General features: G+C 38.7%; 1 protein-coding gene across 2 annotated transcripts; it reads left to right on the plus strand.

The window, feature by feature from the left end:
* The first annotated feature begins 1,240 nt into the window (after nt 1-1,240).
* Nucleotides 1,241-15,367, plus strand: BIVM (basic, immunoglobulin-like variable motif containing). Of its 2 annotated transcripts, XM_021530226.3 has the most exons (11): nt 1,241-1,351; nt 2,382-2,981; nt 3,913-4,039; nt 4,950-5,045; nt 5,133-5,237; nt 6,631-6,725; nt 7,809-7,941; nt 10,303-10,374; nt 11,234-11,317; nt 12,861-12,957; nt 13,901-15,367. In XM_021530226.3, the coding sequence occupies exons 2-11, from the start codon at nt 2,492-2,494 to the stop codon at nt 14,189-14,191; spliced, it is 1,590 nt and encodes a 529-aa protein (XP_021385901.1). In that variant the 5' UTR covers nt 1,241-1,351; nt 2,382-2,491; the 3' UTR covers nt 14,192-15,367. The 2 variants fall into 2 exon arrangements, with proteins under 2 accessions (XP_021385901.1, XP_021385902.1); XM_021530227.3 differs by lacking the exon at nt 10,303-10,374.
* The last annotated feature ends 529 nt before the right edge of the window (nt 15,368-15,896 follow it).

Raw genomic sequence — 15,896 nt, forward strand, 5'->3', positions numbered from 1 at the left:
TAAACTACAGAATGTGATCTAGGTCTTCTCATGTTCAGGGGATGGCAAACATGGCTGTGCCCACAATTGCTTGAGCACTTTGGCAATTCACCTCTGCCTAACCACTGAGAACAATCAAATAACACTAACATTTCAGGAGATATGAGATTCTGGGTTTTTTCCGTTAATTGCAGCACCTCTCACAGAAAGTATTGCTGGGAGTAGAGGCTCCGTGGACTGAAGACCATGTCATAATTGCCAGGAGTGGGTCTTCTGTCAGCAGGACATTGTACAAGTTCTTGATATTTTATTTAAAATTTTATAACGACTTTGTCATAAAATCAATCGGAATATTTAAAAATGAATTAACTTTACATATTTGTGGCTGTAGCAGAACAGCTCCAGTTGCATCTTCAGTGTCACTGTGTTTGTTCATGTTGACTTCAGAGAAGGATGAGATGACAAATATTGACAGTGGTTCCAGACAGTGTTACCTGAAATAAACTTTTGTTCCTTCATACATTTTTACAGGAGCATTGTTGTTACACGTGTTCTTACTACTGTGAGGGGAACTGAGAGAACCCTGGTGCAAATATAAGTTATCCGGTACAAGCTCCCCGCCCAGGCAGGATCAGCCCAGAACACATTGCACAGGATTGCATCCAGACGGTTCTTCAGTATCGCCAGTGAGGGAGACTCCACAACCTCTCTGGCCATCTGTTCCAATGCTTGGTCACAAGCACAGTTAATAAGTTCTTCCTCATATTCAGGTCGAATTTCCTGCGCATCGGTCTCTTCCCGTTGCCTCTCGTTCTATTGCTCCCCACCACCGAGCAGAACCTGGCTCCATCCTTATGGCACCCTTCCTTCCATACTTATTGATGAGATCCCTTCTCAGCCGCCTCTTCTCGGGGCTGAGCAGGCCCACGGCCCTCAGCCTGTTTCTCACTATTCTGCGCCGAGCCCTCACACAGGCGGCGCTTCCCTCCCCCGCCATCCCCGACCTGCTCCTCCCCTCCCTCGCCCGCCCGCGGGGCACCAGCGGGCGAGACCATGAGGGCGCCCGTGGGGGGAGGGCGACCGAAGAGGCGCCGCTCACGGCGCCGAGGCGCAGCCGCGGCCCAGCCGGGAGGCGCTCGCCGCGGGTTCCTCCGAGGCGCCGTGAGGGCCCGCAGCGGGGCCGCGGCCGCCGGGCACTCCGCGCCTGCCCGGTCCCCGTGCGGCGGCGGGAGTTGGTGCGGGCCGGCGGCGGAGGAGGCGGGGGGCGGCGGGGGCGCGCAGGTGAGCGCGCGGCTGTGTCTGCTTCCGGCGCGCCCGCGGCCCCGCTCCGCCGCGCCGGGGAGGCGACGCTGGCGAGCCGCGCTCCGCGCAGGTAACACGGGCCGGGGGCAGCCCCGCCGCCCCTGCCGCCGCCGCCCCTCGCAGGCGCTCGGTGGGGAGCGAGCCCGGGGACCCCTTCTCCCAGCCCGCGGCTGTTCACTCCGGAGCCGACCGGCGGCAGCGCGGGGGGAGGGGCGGGCGCCTGGATGTGTCGGTGCGCTCCGCCAGGCGGAACCGGGCGGGCCGCGGGGGACAGGGGCGCTCCCGGGGCGCTGCAGCTGCGGGGCAGCGGCCCGAAGCCAGGGTTGCAGGAGGAGGCTGTGGAGCGGAATTCCTGCCTCCCATCTGCGGCGCGTGTCTGCAGACGTGCGAGCTGCTGAGATGACAGATAACACACACGCTGTCAGCTTGCCCTTTAAAAATGCTCGTTTAGAGCAAGCCAGCCAGCCGTCTAAATTTGTTTTTGGTAATTCTTGGCTTCCATAAACAAAACCTGCTTTTTTTCTCACGTCTTGAAGAATAAGAGGCACGTAAAAATAAAAGGGAACCTTTAACAGCTATAGGAGGAAAGCACTGGAACAGATTGAGGATGGTGTTGTCAATTTACAATCGATAAGGTTATAGTTACTGTAATTGTATGCTTGAATTACACTTGCAGTAAAAGTTTGCAGGATTCAGCACAATTAATACCTTAAATTTCTGTATGATGATTTATTAATTTGTATAAATTATTCTGTACTCCACAGTGTAATGTGACTGTAAGGGATAGAAGAGAGCAACCACAATCAAGAACATGTAGAAAGCTTTTAATTTTTAAATTTTTTTTTATTCGTGTGCTGATTTATAAGTCTATTTATTGTGTCCTCATCATCTCACTGTGGTGTATACTGTTGGCACCTCACAAATGATAAAAAGTGTATGTAAAAATTGTAGAGTTCTAGAGATGCTTAGGGAAAGATACCAGGTAGGTTGTGGTATCTTGAAGGGTATTTCAGCTCTTACTGGCTATGAGTTCAAAGATAAGCTTTGTGTATATTTTATGCTGATTGAGACACCTGTACTAACGTTACATTTTTTTTCAGGTACCTCGTTGATACCTTGCAGAGGCAATGGAAGCAATGATGAAAACCCTGTTGTAATTAAAACATTAAAAAAAGTATTCTTTGCTGTGCAATACTCTTAGTATCATTCAATGCCTACTATTTCAGAAGATGAAAAAGAAAATGGTTCTGGAAGTAATGGAAACACTGAAAACAGACCTGGGAAAGAATCCCCGGAAGCTTCTCTTCACGATCCTGTGAAGCCGTACTGCATGTCAGACGCCTCCACTGCGTCCTTGGTGTCTAGAGAAGATGGGCATTATCCATGGGGATGTCCTGTGACTCATACAAGAGAGAAATTTTATACCATCTGCTCAGACTATGCTTTTTTAAACAGAGTAACATCTATTTGTAAAAGTCCAAGTGCTTCAGTTAGTGCCTGCCTATCAAGTAGTTCTGCCTTAAATGTTGGAAATAACACACCTAATTTACTCAGCATTCAAACTGGTGCTTCAGAAATTATCTACAATGAAGATGCTAATTTGGAAAGCCTGCCTGGCAATCTTGGAAAGCTTCCACTGGCATGGGAAATTGACAAATCTGAGTTCAATGGCGTGAACTCAAATCTGAAGAACAAAGCAGGTGAGGTGGTGAAGTTTTGATGTGAAAGAAAAAGGCTTCATGTTTCTGGCTTGTTTGTGAAGGGAGCTGGTCAACACGTGTCCTGTGAGGAAGTTCCATAGAAGAGCCTGTACTTTGTTTCAAGGAACTTGCTCATCAGGACAGGAGAGAGTGAGAGAGAGGAGTGAAAAGTCAAGTGTAACTGCCGGGGAAGTGAATCCAAAGCAAGGCTGATTTCTACTTAACTGTGTAGTATTTGGTGTGGTTTCTGGTATCCTCATCCCACAGCCCTCTCCCTGTGTTGTTGGAGTGTTTTTTTTTTTTCTTGTTTTAGTAGGACCTAGTATATTATGCATCTGGATGTATGACTTCAAAGGAGGACAAAAATATTTCTGCTGTAGCACATGGCCCCGCTCTCCATTTTCTACTGTCACAGTGGCTTATAAAAAGGAAAAGACCTTGGGTGTATATAATTATTAATGGATTTGCATTTAAGTTTTTATCAGAAGCTGTAGCTGGTTGCAAGGCTAGCAGTGAAAAACAAGCATTTCATTATGTTCCCTGCCTTCATAATGTTAGGAGATGGGAGGTCCATGTTGGTCTGAGAGTCTATTTCTGGGATGGGTGATTTAATGCATTAGAGTAATCAGATTGACTTATCTCTCTAAACAGTTGGGCAGGTCATCATTAATTCTATCCATGATCTAAACACCATGTTGGTTACAGAGCTAATAGCAAGCAGCTTTACAAAGCTGCTTTAGACAATTAGACTATTGACAATTTAGATTATGTATTTGAGTTTTCTCCTTTCAATTAATGTTTAGTCCCAGTTTATGCTTACTAACACAACCGGTGTCTCTATTTGAGCTGTATACTATTACTAAAAGTATTCAAGAAGAAAGCTGCGGATGGCAAACTAGACATTCATTTGATTCTGAAATTTGATTTGCAGGCAACATGAAGAAACAAGGGACAAAGAAAAAATCCGTGGACAAAAAAAGCAAACAATACAGGGAGTGTCCTCAGCGTTCAGCTCTTGAAGACGTGAAGGAGAGAAAAGTATTGGACCTTCGGAGATGGTATATTTATGAACTCCTTTATGAAGTTATGAATTTTTGAACTACACTAACCATGTAGTTTCTCAGTAAACACTGTTGCTAGTTACCTGATTTCAAACTTCTCAGTAATGTCTTTGTAATTTTAGTAGAGATGTTAAACATACACACACTGTCTCATACATTCCAGAAGAAAAATTAGAGCTTCCCTCACATCCGTTGAAATTCTCAAAACATTTTTTTCTAAACATTCCTTTTACTTTCAGCAAAGGGAAAAACTTACGTGGGGATTCATTGCAAAACAAAATACAAGTTCAGTAGCATGGATAGGCAGAAAGTAACCTTAAATGTACCACTATTATGTTTTACTTCTGATTTTACTTTTTATTGGGAAATACTTGCTCAGAATGTCATTTCTATGCAACCATTACTGTATTAATATAGCTCACTAATTCAATTAGTTTAATGCATCTGTCTGATTCTAACTTTACATCTGTGGCACCAGAAAGTTGGAGTTAACCTAGGGAATCTGTGGCCCAGAATTGCATTCATTAGTAAATTGGTAGAAATGCGGTTTGCCACAAGTGTGTGTGTTAGAAGGGACTGGATAAAACCATTTTTGTATTAGTACAGAATCATACTTTCCTACAGGATCATTTGTACAGAACTCCCATGGGGCTGTTATAAATTTGATTTATATGAGATAGGGTAGTGCCGTCTGGCAAAGAAATAAATTAACATATTTGCTTAATTTTTGTTTTTAAGGATAGAGTTGTTTCGGATGTTTTGTTTGCTTTTTATTTTAATACAGGTGATACAGAAAATCAAAATAACATGGCACTTTAGTGACATGGCACACAAAAAAGTAATTCAGGTTTGTCATATACATGAGTCAAAATTACGTTACTAATATGTTTGAGGTTTTTTGTTTAAGGTATTGTGTTAGCCGACCTCAATACAAGACTTCCTGTGGAATTTCATCCTTAGTGTCTTGCTGGAATTTCTTATATAGTACACTAGGAGCTGGAAGGTAAAGTCACACATAGACTGCTTTGCTTTGCCTCTAGAGTGTCAAAACTATGTTTCTGATCACAGCACTTTTTTTTTTTTTTTTAAGTTTACCCCCCATCACTCAAGAAGAAGCCTTGCATATACTGGGCTTTCAGCCCCCATTTGAGGAGATTAGGTTTGGTCCCTTCACTGGAAATACAACTCTAATGAGGTATGTTTGGGTCTTTTGATGCAGCTAAGAGATAGAACCTTTAAAAATTCAGGAGTAGTTCATGAATTTAAAAACAAAGCAGCTGACACATTAATCATCTTAAGTTTTAGAATAAAGAAGCATACCTGAGAACTCTGACAATGAAATTTCTTAAAGAGTTGTTTGCACTGGCCAATTTGAATGGTGTGATGTTGTTACACAGGTCAGGTCAATGTGAAACTCTGTTTGATTTTTGGTTCAGTTTGTGTAATTGTTATATAATACTCTAATTCTAGTCTCCTGATTAGGAAACTTTCTCTTTACACTTATTTTCCTATTTTTGAAAGTGCATGTTAAATGCTTGCTAATATGACTGAAATGGCCTGAAAAGACAATTGCTACACTGTTTGCATAATATAAAATGTAATTTAAGAATTGAAAATGAGATAGTGCTGAATCCTTGCTGCAATGGAGCTGTTCAGGAACACAAACATGGGCCTGGAGTCAGAGAACACTTTGAAATTTTTTATAACTTCTGCTCCACTGTTTCCTGATACTTAAAGGTTGGACGTAAATTCTTCATTTAGGTTTATTTTTGTGGTATTAAATTAATAAGACATTCGAGGATTAAACAGAGCCAAGAAGCATATTGTACTTGAGTGCTGAACATTTTGACAGGGCTTTGGAGTGTTACCTTTTGGTGAGATTAAAAACTTTTGCAGTATTCTTTCTTGCTTCATGGGTTATATTCGGTTTAGTTAATTTTTTTAGGGCAGTATAAAGTGCTTGGCAGATGGGGAAACAGGGCTGGGAGCTTTATGACTGAGATATTATCTTCAAACATGTGAATTTGAATCTTCTAACGTGGAAAAATTGCTGGCCTGTCCTCACTTAGTGCTGCAGTGGGGAGTTTCAGTATGAGGCTCCTGTAATGCTCAGGCTTCGTTAAGTTTAGGTGAGAGAAATCCAACAGGATAAGCAGCAAGTCTCACTTGAAGTGTCCTGTCTGTTGTCTTTGATTTCATTTATGTACCCTACAAGTCACGGTTGAAGTTTGGTACCTCAGAATTTATGTGTCTTTCTAAAGGCTGAGTAATTGAACATTAGAAGTGACTGGGCTAAATACAATAGGACTAACATTTCACATCCCGATCTTTGGTTATTGTGTATCTATGTCAAGTCTGGAAAAGCAAAAGGAAGGAAAAGGCTCTGTGTATTTATTTCTCTGTCTAGGATATGTTAAGTTTTATATTGGGTGCTGTGGTCATCTACAATCTAAATATTAGTGAGGTAGGTACTTAGTAGCACACTAAGACTTTTTTTCCTAAACTGTCAAAGCACAGGAAAAGTGTGAGAAATGAAATTGCATTTAATAACTCTTGAGTTACTACAACCTTTAAGCTTATTGTTTCAGATGGTTTAGGCAAATAAATGATCACTTCCATATCAAAGGATGCTCATATGTTCTGTATAAGCCTCATGGGAAGAACAAGACAGCTGGAGAAACTGGTACGTAGCTAATGCTAAAGTATTCATCTTAAAGTGTATAAATTGAAAAAACCTGCAGTGTGTAGCATTTGGCAGGACGAAGTCTGTAAGTAGTACTTCCAGTCCAGTATAAGGTATCAAATAGCTCCAAGTTGACTGGTTTTTCTGGTTTTACTTTTTTCTCTTATTTAGCTAAAAATTTCATTTATACTTTTGTTATGATAGAATGCATTCTGCTATGTATTCAGCTGTCACAGAATTGGAATTTTAAGATAGCCGGGAAAGCAACTGCATTTCCAGTTCCATGTTGTGGTGTGTGGGAAGATTTCTTTGCTGTCATCCACTGGGAGGACAAAAAGAATTTGTCCTTACTTAATATTTTATGCTTTTAAAATCCCAGTTTTAAAGGTAATTAACTTACCTGTTCTGTCTGGCTGTAGCTAACATCTCTCTCTAAAGCTAGGTGATTATTCTCAATTAGCGTATGAAGCTGCATTTTTGTCTACTTTCTAGGTGTGCTGTTTAAAAAATTTTACTTTCATGCGCACTTTATTAGCCTACAGTATGGTCTGGATAATTACCTTCTAACTGAAAGGTTCTTTGAAAGCACAAAATCACACTAAAAAGTTTTAGATATTATTAAATTGGATTTTTTTTTCTTGCATGCCTCTATATGTTCCTGAGACTAGGACACTCCAAGAGGCTCAAGATACCAAAATGTTTGAGTGTTTTCAGTATTATCATCAATGTGTGCCACATCTGACTTAGGGCAGCTAGGACTGCATTGTGTTGCAGTGTGTATTTCCTAGGTTAAGAGATACTTTTGGTTCTTTTTTTAAATTTGATTTTGATCTAAACACAAAGCACACTTTATATTGCATTTCCCTGGTACACACTGTGCAGCAGATAGTGTTTAATTTCCTGCCTGATACAAAAAAGTAATAAGTTTGAAATCAAAAGTGCATTTTGTGCATGCCTGTCAGGTCATGTCCTCCCACTTAAAAAGCAGTGTAACTACTTTGTTGTCAAATAGGTCTTTTTTTCTGCTGACTGTGTTACACAAGATCCAAGCACCCTGGCCTGTAATCTGATCTTTCTGTGTAGCTGCAGGGGCTCTAGCAAAGCTAACACGTGGACTGAAAGACGAATCAATGGCCTACATCTACCATTGCCAAAACCATTATTTTTGCCCAATTGGATTTGAAGCAACCCCAGTAAAAGCTAGTAAAGCCTATAGGTAAGATACTGTGTTTATGCTTATTTTAGTGGAAGAAACACAAAAACTTACTGCAAATTGATACAGTTTTTCTCCATAAATAATGGTTCTGTTTGTATCATATATAGCCTATAGGTAAGATACTGTGTTTATGCTTATTTTAGTGGAAGAAACTCAAAAACCTACTGCAAATTGATACAATTTTTCTCCATAAATAATGGTTCAGTTTGTGTCCTATAGCACCTGTCTGAGCTAGAAAAACACTACAATGTGCTTTGACAGGACTGACTTAAAATGAAACATAACTAAACAGACTACACTGAGAGAACTTAAAACAGAAAACTCTTAAGTGGTATTAAGAAATTGGTTTTTTAAGACCTTCTAGCCATGTAGAGAGAAGGTGGTTATTTTATTGAAGGACGAGTGAAGGTAACTAATCTGAAAAATAAAAATATATGGGCTGAAAAAAGGCCAGATGGGGGTTTTTTTAAGGCTAAACAATAAAAAGCCAGCTAATTATAGGGAGAATCTGTTCCTAGAGAGCTTGGAAGGGAAAATAAAGTGTGTGTATATTGCAATTTTCCTTTATAAACTAGAAGCAAAAAGTCTACAGTGATATTAATCCTTCATGAGGTGGATGTGATGAAATTTACGTTTAGAAACTAGTGCTTGTTATGGCAAGATCAGGGGTTGTGTAGATATCACAGGATGGTGGTTATGTAATTTTGTTGCATTGATGTTGACTAATGGTGATGGTAAACTCCAACTACTGGCACATAAAGCATAGAAAATAAAGATGTGTGAAGAATTTGTTACCAGGAATTGAGAGGGAACGGGGGGAGAAAAGCCGGAACAGATCTTTGTGCTAAGACATTAGGTCTGTTTTTTTTAACAGTGCTTGAAATGCTGGAGTACTTCTATAAGCTTAATATGCCAGTTATTTTAGAATAAAAATACAGTTCCCTGTATACTAATTTCAGATTTGTCAGAGTGACACTACTAGGATAATATAATGCAATAGTTGATATAGTTTTCAATTAAAAGCAGATGTTAAAAAAAGGTAATAGCATTAATATTCATATGGAATTTAGGGAGAGTCTTGCATTAAACCCACAAATTTTAACTTTGCAAATATTAATTATTGAGATATGTATTAGCTTTTGTAAGGCATTTACCTTGCTGCTTGATGTAGAGTGCTATATTTGTAGAGTACTCTATGGACTCTCTTGAGGAGAGTAGTTTGTTTTACCTCATTCACCAAGTCATATTAAGCTGTTTTTCCTCTCTCAAAGTAGTTGCAAACCTGGTATGTGTTAAAGGATTCTTTGGACTTTCTCTGTGTTCAGCCATTGGTCAGAATTTATTCGTGTTATCATAGAGTGTAAGTAGTCAGTCCCTGAGGAAATTAACAGATAGCAGAACTGGGGAATGTTAAATGATGAAAAGCATACGTCAGTAGTATAAGGTGAACTTCTGCCTATTTGCTTGCTGAGCAGTCTTGACTTTGACTTTGTTGAAGTAGGGTCACATCGAGGAAGAGAGAATGCTAGCTCTACTTTTAGAGTTCAAAATGATCGTTGATTGGGGTGATAAAGCATAATCATCTGAATCTGACTGGTTGCCAGTGTGAAGCTTATGATAAAGTTAATGAAAGCTTTTAAAATATGAACAAAAAAATACAGTTTTTTTATTGAGACTGAGTTCACTGACTTGCCAGGTTTGTGAGAAGAGTGTAAAAAAAATGGTCCCCAAGTAGCAATCCAACACATCAGTCTACTTGAGTTTACCAAAATGTTAATCTTGTGCTTACTCAATCAGTTAGGAAGAATCTGCACTAAAAGACCAAAGTGAAAAAAAAATTTACTAGATCCAATCTGAGGAATAATATGGTCCAATGTGTGGAAGCATAACATGCCTTTTAACTAATATAAATTTATATTAGTTAATAATGAGTGAGAACAACTTTCATTCTTTACCCATGGCTGAAATGGATTCTTAGTCACTAGTGATGTTATTTTTAAGTTAATATTAGCTTTCTTTCTTAACAACAGTTCTCTTCTAAAAATGTAACATGAAATAATAAGTTGAAGAAGCTTTTATAGCCTTACTTTAGGCTGGAGGTCAGACCAGATGAGCATCCTGATTTCTTTGTATTTTCTGCTCCTACTGAGGAAAAAAAAAGTTTTGTTTTCAGAAGGACTAGCATTAGATTTTGGAACAGTTCTTGTTTATCTGGTTTTGCACTCTACTTACTAAGTAAAGTTTTTATTTAAAAATCAAGCTAAGAAACATTTTAGGTCCCAAAAGAAGTGGTGGATAGGTTGCTAGGCTGAGCTTAGAGACAGTTCTTAGGTCACCCACAGACTTCCTGTATGATCTTAGGTTGCTGGATTTGGACTCGGGAGACCTGGGTTCAGTTCCCAGTTCAACCACAGACTTCCAATGTGACTTTAGGTAAGTCAATCAATCTATCCTGTGTCTTGGTTTCCCATCTTTGCACTGATGGAATACAGTGTTATTTTACAGGAAATTTTATGTAAGTAAACAAATTGTTCCAAGCAATAAGACCATGTGCTGTCTAATACCCTAGGCAGAAAAATGTCAGGTTTTGTCACAGTTGAAATTGATGTAGTTTTTCATCAGATAATTATACACAGGAAGTCACAGAGCAGTCCAGTGTATCTTGTCAGTTCTGCCCTAATACCTGTCAAAAATTTTCCTTGACAAGGTTACTGCAAGCTTTGAGCTTCTTGGAAGTTGATTGCAAAGTAGTATTAATTCAAAGGTTTGGAGTTTAGTACCTGGTATTGGATATTTAGAAGGAAGCACTTGAAGTTGTCGGTTTTGTTCTTACAGGCTACCCTACAGCTCTCAGTAACAGCTATCAGCCAAGGTATAGTTTAAAAATAATGGAAAGGACTCTCATGACTGTTAGACATCACAGTTAGGGAGGAAGCTGTTTATACCACGTTTATGTGGCATTCCACAACTCTTATTTCTGTTGTTTCCTATATACTTAGATTTGCATCATGTTACCAGACTGTCTTTCATCCAAATAAAACTGCTTTTAGTGAAAGTCTGTCTTCCTCCCAAATAACCTGTAGAAGTATCTCCAAAGTTTGCTTTCAGGCCTTGAAACAAAAGGTTCCCTCTATGCAATTGCAAGCACTATAGCAATGGAGCTGGTTTTTAGTTTGGCTGGGGAAACAATTTTAAATGTTAGAAAATCCTAAAAAGAAGAAGGAACTGTTAATATCTTTTTCTTTTTAGTATGCACAATAAATCTTACTAGAATTTATCTTCTATTGAACAGGGGTCGTGTCTTGCAGCAAGAAGTAGAATATTGGATCTTAATTGGCGAGCCCAGCAGAAAGCATCCAACAATACATTGTAAAAGGTATGTTACTTGGTAAGAATGTCAAACAATGTTTTCTTTCAAAACAGTATGTAGTTCTCTATTCAGAGTCACTGAGTGACTTTTTACTTCTTTTTAATGAATATAAACATGTGCATATATATGTATCTAATAGAAACAGATGCTGCTTTAGTGAGTTTGACCTCAAGGCTGACCCTGAAGTTATGTTACCTGTCAGAACATATGTGGGCTGCTGAGAGTCAAAGCCCATATCTCTTGTTTGAGTGTGACACAGCTCATATTAGTCAGGAAGAAAGGGCAGTCTCAGCTGTCTGCTGTCGTGCCAGTTGTGACTTAGAGACTGCATGGCCCTTGGAGGAGTTTACATTGGAGCTGAGGACATTCACAGGTTATGTCTGGGCTGTGCATAGAATGTTCTGCTGCTGCTGAGATACCCTAGCTCGGGTGCAGGTGCAGCCTGTACTCTGTTGTGTTATTTGCTTATCTGTGCATTCAAACAGTACATTTATGATGAGGTTTGACACAAACAAATTGTTGCCTAAATTAGATATACAGACTAGGTGGACAAGAGGGTGCTTTGTAGAAATATCATGGATTACTTATATTTAATAATCTTTTTTGTCAGTGATATGGGCTTGTCAGTAACTTCAAACGCCTGGGTATTCTGGACCACAAGATTAAGTGCAACAAAATTAAAATCACATTATGCATCTGATTAATGAGAAATGGCATATTGTAGGTCCCAAGGGTAGAACTTTGTTGTGTGGTATATTAGCTACAGATGGCACAGGAAGAGGTTTCTGAATATGTAATAAAACCCTTCGTAATACTAATTTTGATTGTCAAGAAATTCTTCCTCCTTCTGCACTGCCAGTGAGAGCTGGCAGAAAGTCCTGTGCTTAAGGAGAGGGGGGAAAAGGTTTGAGTAGTAATACATTTTCTGAACTTGGAGAAACAGGTAGTTAGACCTTGATAGAAATGAAAAAGTGATGTGCAGGTTTAAAGAGCTCTGGAATATAAAAATATTTATTTCAGTTAGGCTGGAAGTAATTATGAATCTTTGAAAAGCTGAGTGAATGGGGAGTGATTGAATTGATAGTTTAGAATTAAATAAAGTGGAGGAGTGAGTTGTGATGGGAGCTGTCTGGTAAAAGCACATTTAGTGTGTGAAAGAATCCAAGGAACTGAACAAAATAATACGAAAGGGTAGGAGAGGTTTAAATTTAAAAAAGGCTCATGTTTTTCCTTGCCTAAACCACACTTATCCTCTTTCTTTCCCAAACTGATGAATTGGTAAGCGTAATGAATGTAATTATGACTCATGGTGCTCTTACTTGTTTTGGAAGGTGTTTCCCAAGAGCAACAATAATCAATGTGAATGCTTTGATTAAAAGCAACACTTTTACATCTAGCTTGATGTTTTTAATTATGATGCCTTTGTAACTTTACACATTCATTTATCTTTAAATCACTGATAAGACTATTTGTGTGTATGTGTAGGTGAATCTTTGTGCTGCTGAGGTTTCATAAATATCAGCTGAGTAGTAATGCTTTTATTCTGTAGGTGGACAGATATTGTCACTGACCTAAACACTCAAAATCCAGAATATCTAGATATTCGACACCTAGAGAGAGGATTGCAACATCGAAAAACAAAGAAGGTAAGGTAAACTCACAAAGATGGCAGGAAACTCATCGTAGGTTTTTGCAAATTTACTCATACTTCAGCAGTATCAGATAACTTCACTAAAGGAATTTATTCTGTTATGAAGTGTTGCTGAAGACAAAGGTATAATGTGGGTTCTTGCATACCAGAGTCATTTAGATTTACTTGATGGACAAGATAAATATCACTAGCTTGGTGTATGCTAGGGTGAACCAGGATATCTGTGTATACAGAATGTATTTGGTCAGAATATTCAACTTGGTAGGTTTAAAAAGTAGCTGCAGCAAAAATGTTCTGCAGAGAAATTACAGACCCTTTGGGGTATGACCCTCCAATGACATTTAAGTGGGAAAGAAAGTACAGTTGAGTAGGATCATGCATAAAAGAATGTGTGCATCTCCCTTGTATGAAGTTACTGTCAATGCATGGGGCTTTCTTTCCTTTAGATAGGGTTATATCTCATGGGTGGAGGATGTTTTTGTGGTTTGCAGATTAAAACTCTCTGAGAAATAATAGAGGAGATGATTTCAGGTGTGAAGACTCTATGGAAGACTGTGTCAGCAAGATGAGAATGGACTAGAAGAGATAATTGCTGAGAAGGTAGCTAGAAAGTAGAAAAACACTAGCAGAAAACAAGTAGTACTGCCCCATTAAGGATATAATTGATAGCTCAAAAATATGAATAAAAAAGCAGTAATTTAATCTGGAAAATAATCAGAACTGATTGATGCAAGCTGTATATTTTTGTATATGATTTTGTGCTGTTTTGTTGTTTGTTGGATTTTTTTCCCCCTGGCTTGTATGTTGTGGCACTTCTTGTTTGTTTTCTGTTTGAAGGTATCATGTTACTTGCTAAAATGTTGATGTCAAATATCTATGTATGTTAGAAATGTACCTGTGGTATGCATTTAACAAAGAACCTTTTTTACTTTGATTAGGTTGGAGGAAATCTTCATTGCATCATTGCCTTTCAGAGACTTAACTGGCAAAGATTTGGTCCTTGGAATTTTCCATTTGGGAATGTGAGACAGAATAAACAATCCCAAACACAGGGACAAGGAATTTCCAAATCTGAGAGTGAAGACAATATATCTAAGAAACAACATGGGCGACTGGGTCGGTCTTTCAGTGCTAGCTTTCATCAAGAATCTATGTGGAAGAAATCTAATCTTCGGGAGAGGAGAAACAGTGGATATCAAAGTTACAATGATTATGATGGAAATGATTAAAATTAACTTTAGATTATAGAGTTGATACCTTAAAGTTAGTTTTAATCAAAACATATTAGGGATTTATTAGTCCTAGAACACATAAGAATAGAAATTATGGTATAAGATACAGCTTCATAATTATTAAATAAATATGTTGATATGGTTGCAATAGACGAGATCTGATGTATAAAGTAACAGATAAGCACAGATTATTGTAATTTTGCAATCAAAGGTGAATATGATAGCAAAATCAATAATTTCTTTTGAAATAATTGTACTGTGTCCTGATCTGTGAAAACAAAAGAGCAGGTTGAAATCAGTCGATGTAATAAACAGACTTCATTGAATATATTTATTGTTCAAAAGCATGAAAAATTATAACATTATAAAAAAGGGTTATTCTGCAAATGGTGTAAGGATAAAAGAAAACATTGCCTTTATTTTTAGCACTTCATTTTAGTAAGGCTGCCCATATCCAGTGCAAATGGAAAAAAAAAAAAACATCACATAGGTTAGAAAACCTTGGATTTACAAAGAGAATGTAGATTCTCGGTTTAAGTCCTATTTGACTTCTGTCAGTCAGATAATCATATCTTGTCAAGAAGGTCTCAGTTTCTTTTCCCTTATCTGGTTGCCTGTTTTTGACTGTGAGGAATCACCTGTTTGGGGACAGAAATTCTCTATTATTTTTGCTCTGTGGGTAAAGGGGCTGAATTCTTACCCTGGAGCCTCCTGAGAGCATGGACTCAACATAAGCTTATGAAATTCAGTATTAAAAGCTGCATTTAGCATTAGCCAAATAAGCTAGCTGAACACTGAGTTCTGTTGGCAGTTCTTTTCCTTATTCAGTCTTGCAATCTCTGTCCTTTGCTGCTTTTTTCATTTTGTGTGAAGGGGATGCAAGTGCTGAAAATTGCTGGCTACCCTGATGATATACCTCTCAGCCAGCACACAATTCAAGCTTTTTCAGGTGTCCCAGGTGCATTCTTTTTCCCTGATAAATCCAGTTGTTTGCCCAAACACATCTCAACAGTTGTGTTGTTCTGTGTACAAATGTTCATACCTGCTCAAGGATTAATTTTTTGACATAAAAAGATTTGTCATGGAATGCAGGGGTTTTGTAGGTTGCTGCTTTTGTTAACCAAAAATGGGAGACTTTTAGACTTTTGTTCATTCAATAAAATTTGTTTTCTATCTTGTTGTTTGCTTTTAATTTGTTTCGGAAATGATGGCCCTACATTTAGTAGAGGTCTTCAGCAAAATAGGTAAGTGACAGATCAGAGTTGCAACTACTGCTTAGCAAAGTAGGTAGGATTTCTTTGGTCATAAAAAGTGATGCTCATTGCAACCACTGTGACTTCTATTATTTAATTTCTCAAAGCCTGCAGCCTCATGACTAAACAAAACCCATAGGTTTTGAAATTTTATTTTCTGTGGGAACTATTTTCAGAGCCTGTTTTTGCAAGCTGAGTTTGGGCTGAGGGCTCAGCTTTTATTGGAGTACTTGAGCTATGTTCTTTAGGGGATTCAGGACTTACATAGCCAGAGTTACATGTGTGTCTCATAACTTTTGCTTAATAATGATAGTGGCACTGAGAAACAGGGTCTCCTCTGATGGTACTGGCTGTTCTGCTTAAGTAGATTGGGATGAAATTCTGGTTTTACAGTTATTTTGCTCTTGGGTTGGAGACTGTCACACTTTATCCACAGAGTATGTAGTATA

The sequence above is a fragment of the Lonchura striata genome, chromosome 2 (assembly GCF_046129695.1).
Source record: "Lonchura striata isolate bLonStr1 chromosome 2, bLonStr1.mat, whole genome shotgun sequence".
NCBI lineage: Eukaryota > Metazoa > Chordata > Aves > Passeriformes > Estrildidae > Lonchura > Lonchura striata.

Bases quoted from the DNA above. Each gene is read 5' to 3' on its own strand.
- BIVM (XM_021530226.3), top strand. From the start codon at position 2,492: ATGCCTACTATTTCAGAAGATGAAAAAGAAAATGGTTCTGGAAGTAAT. The intron at 2,982-3,912 runs GTGAGGTGGTGA...TTTGATTTGCAG, and splicing joins AAATCTGAAGAACAAAGCAG to GCAACATGAAGAAACAAGGG. The intron at 5,046-5,132 runs GTAAAGTCACAC...TTTTTTTTTAAG, and splicing joins AGTACACTAGGAGCTGGAAG to TTTACCCCCCATCACTCAAG.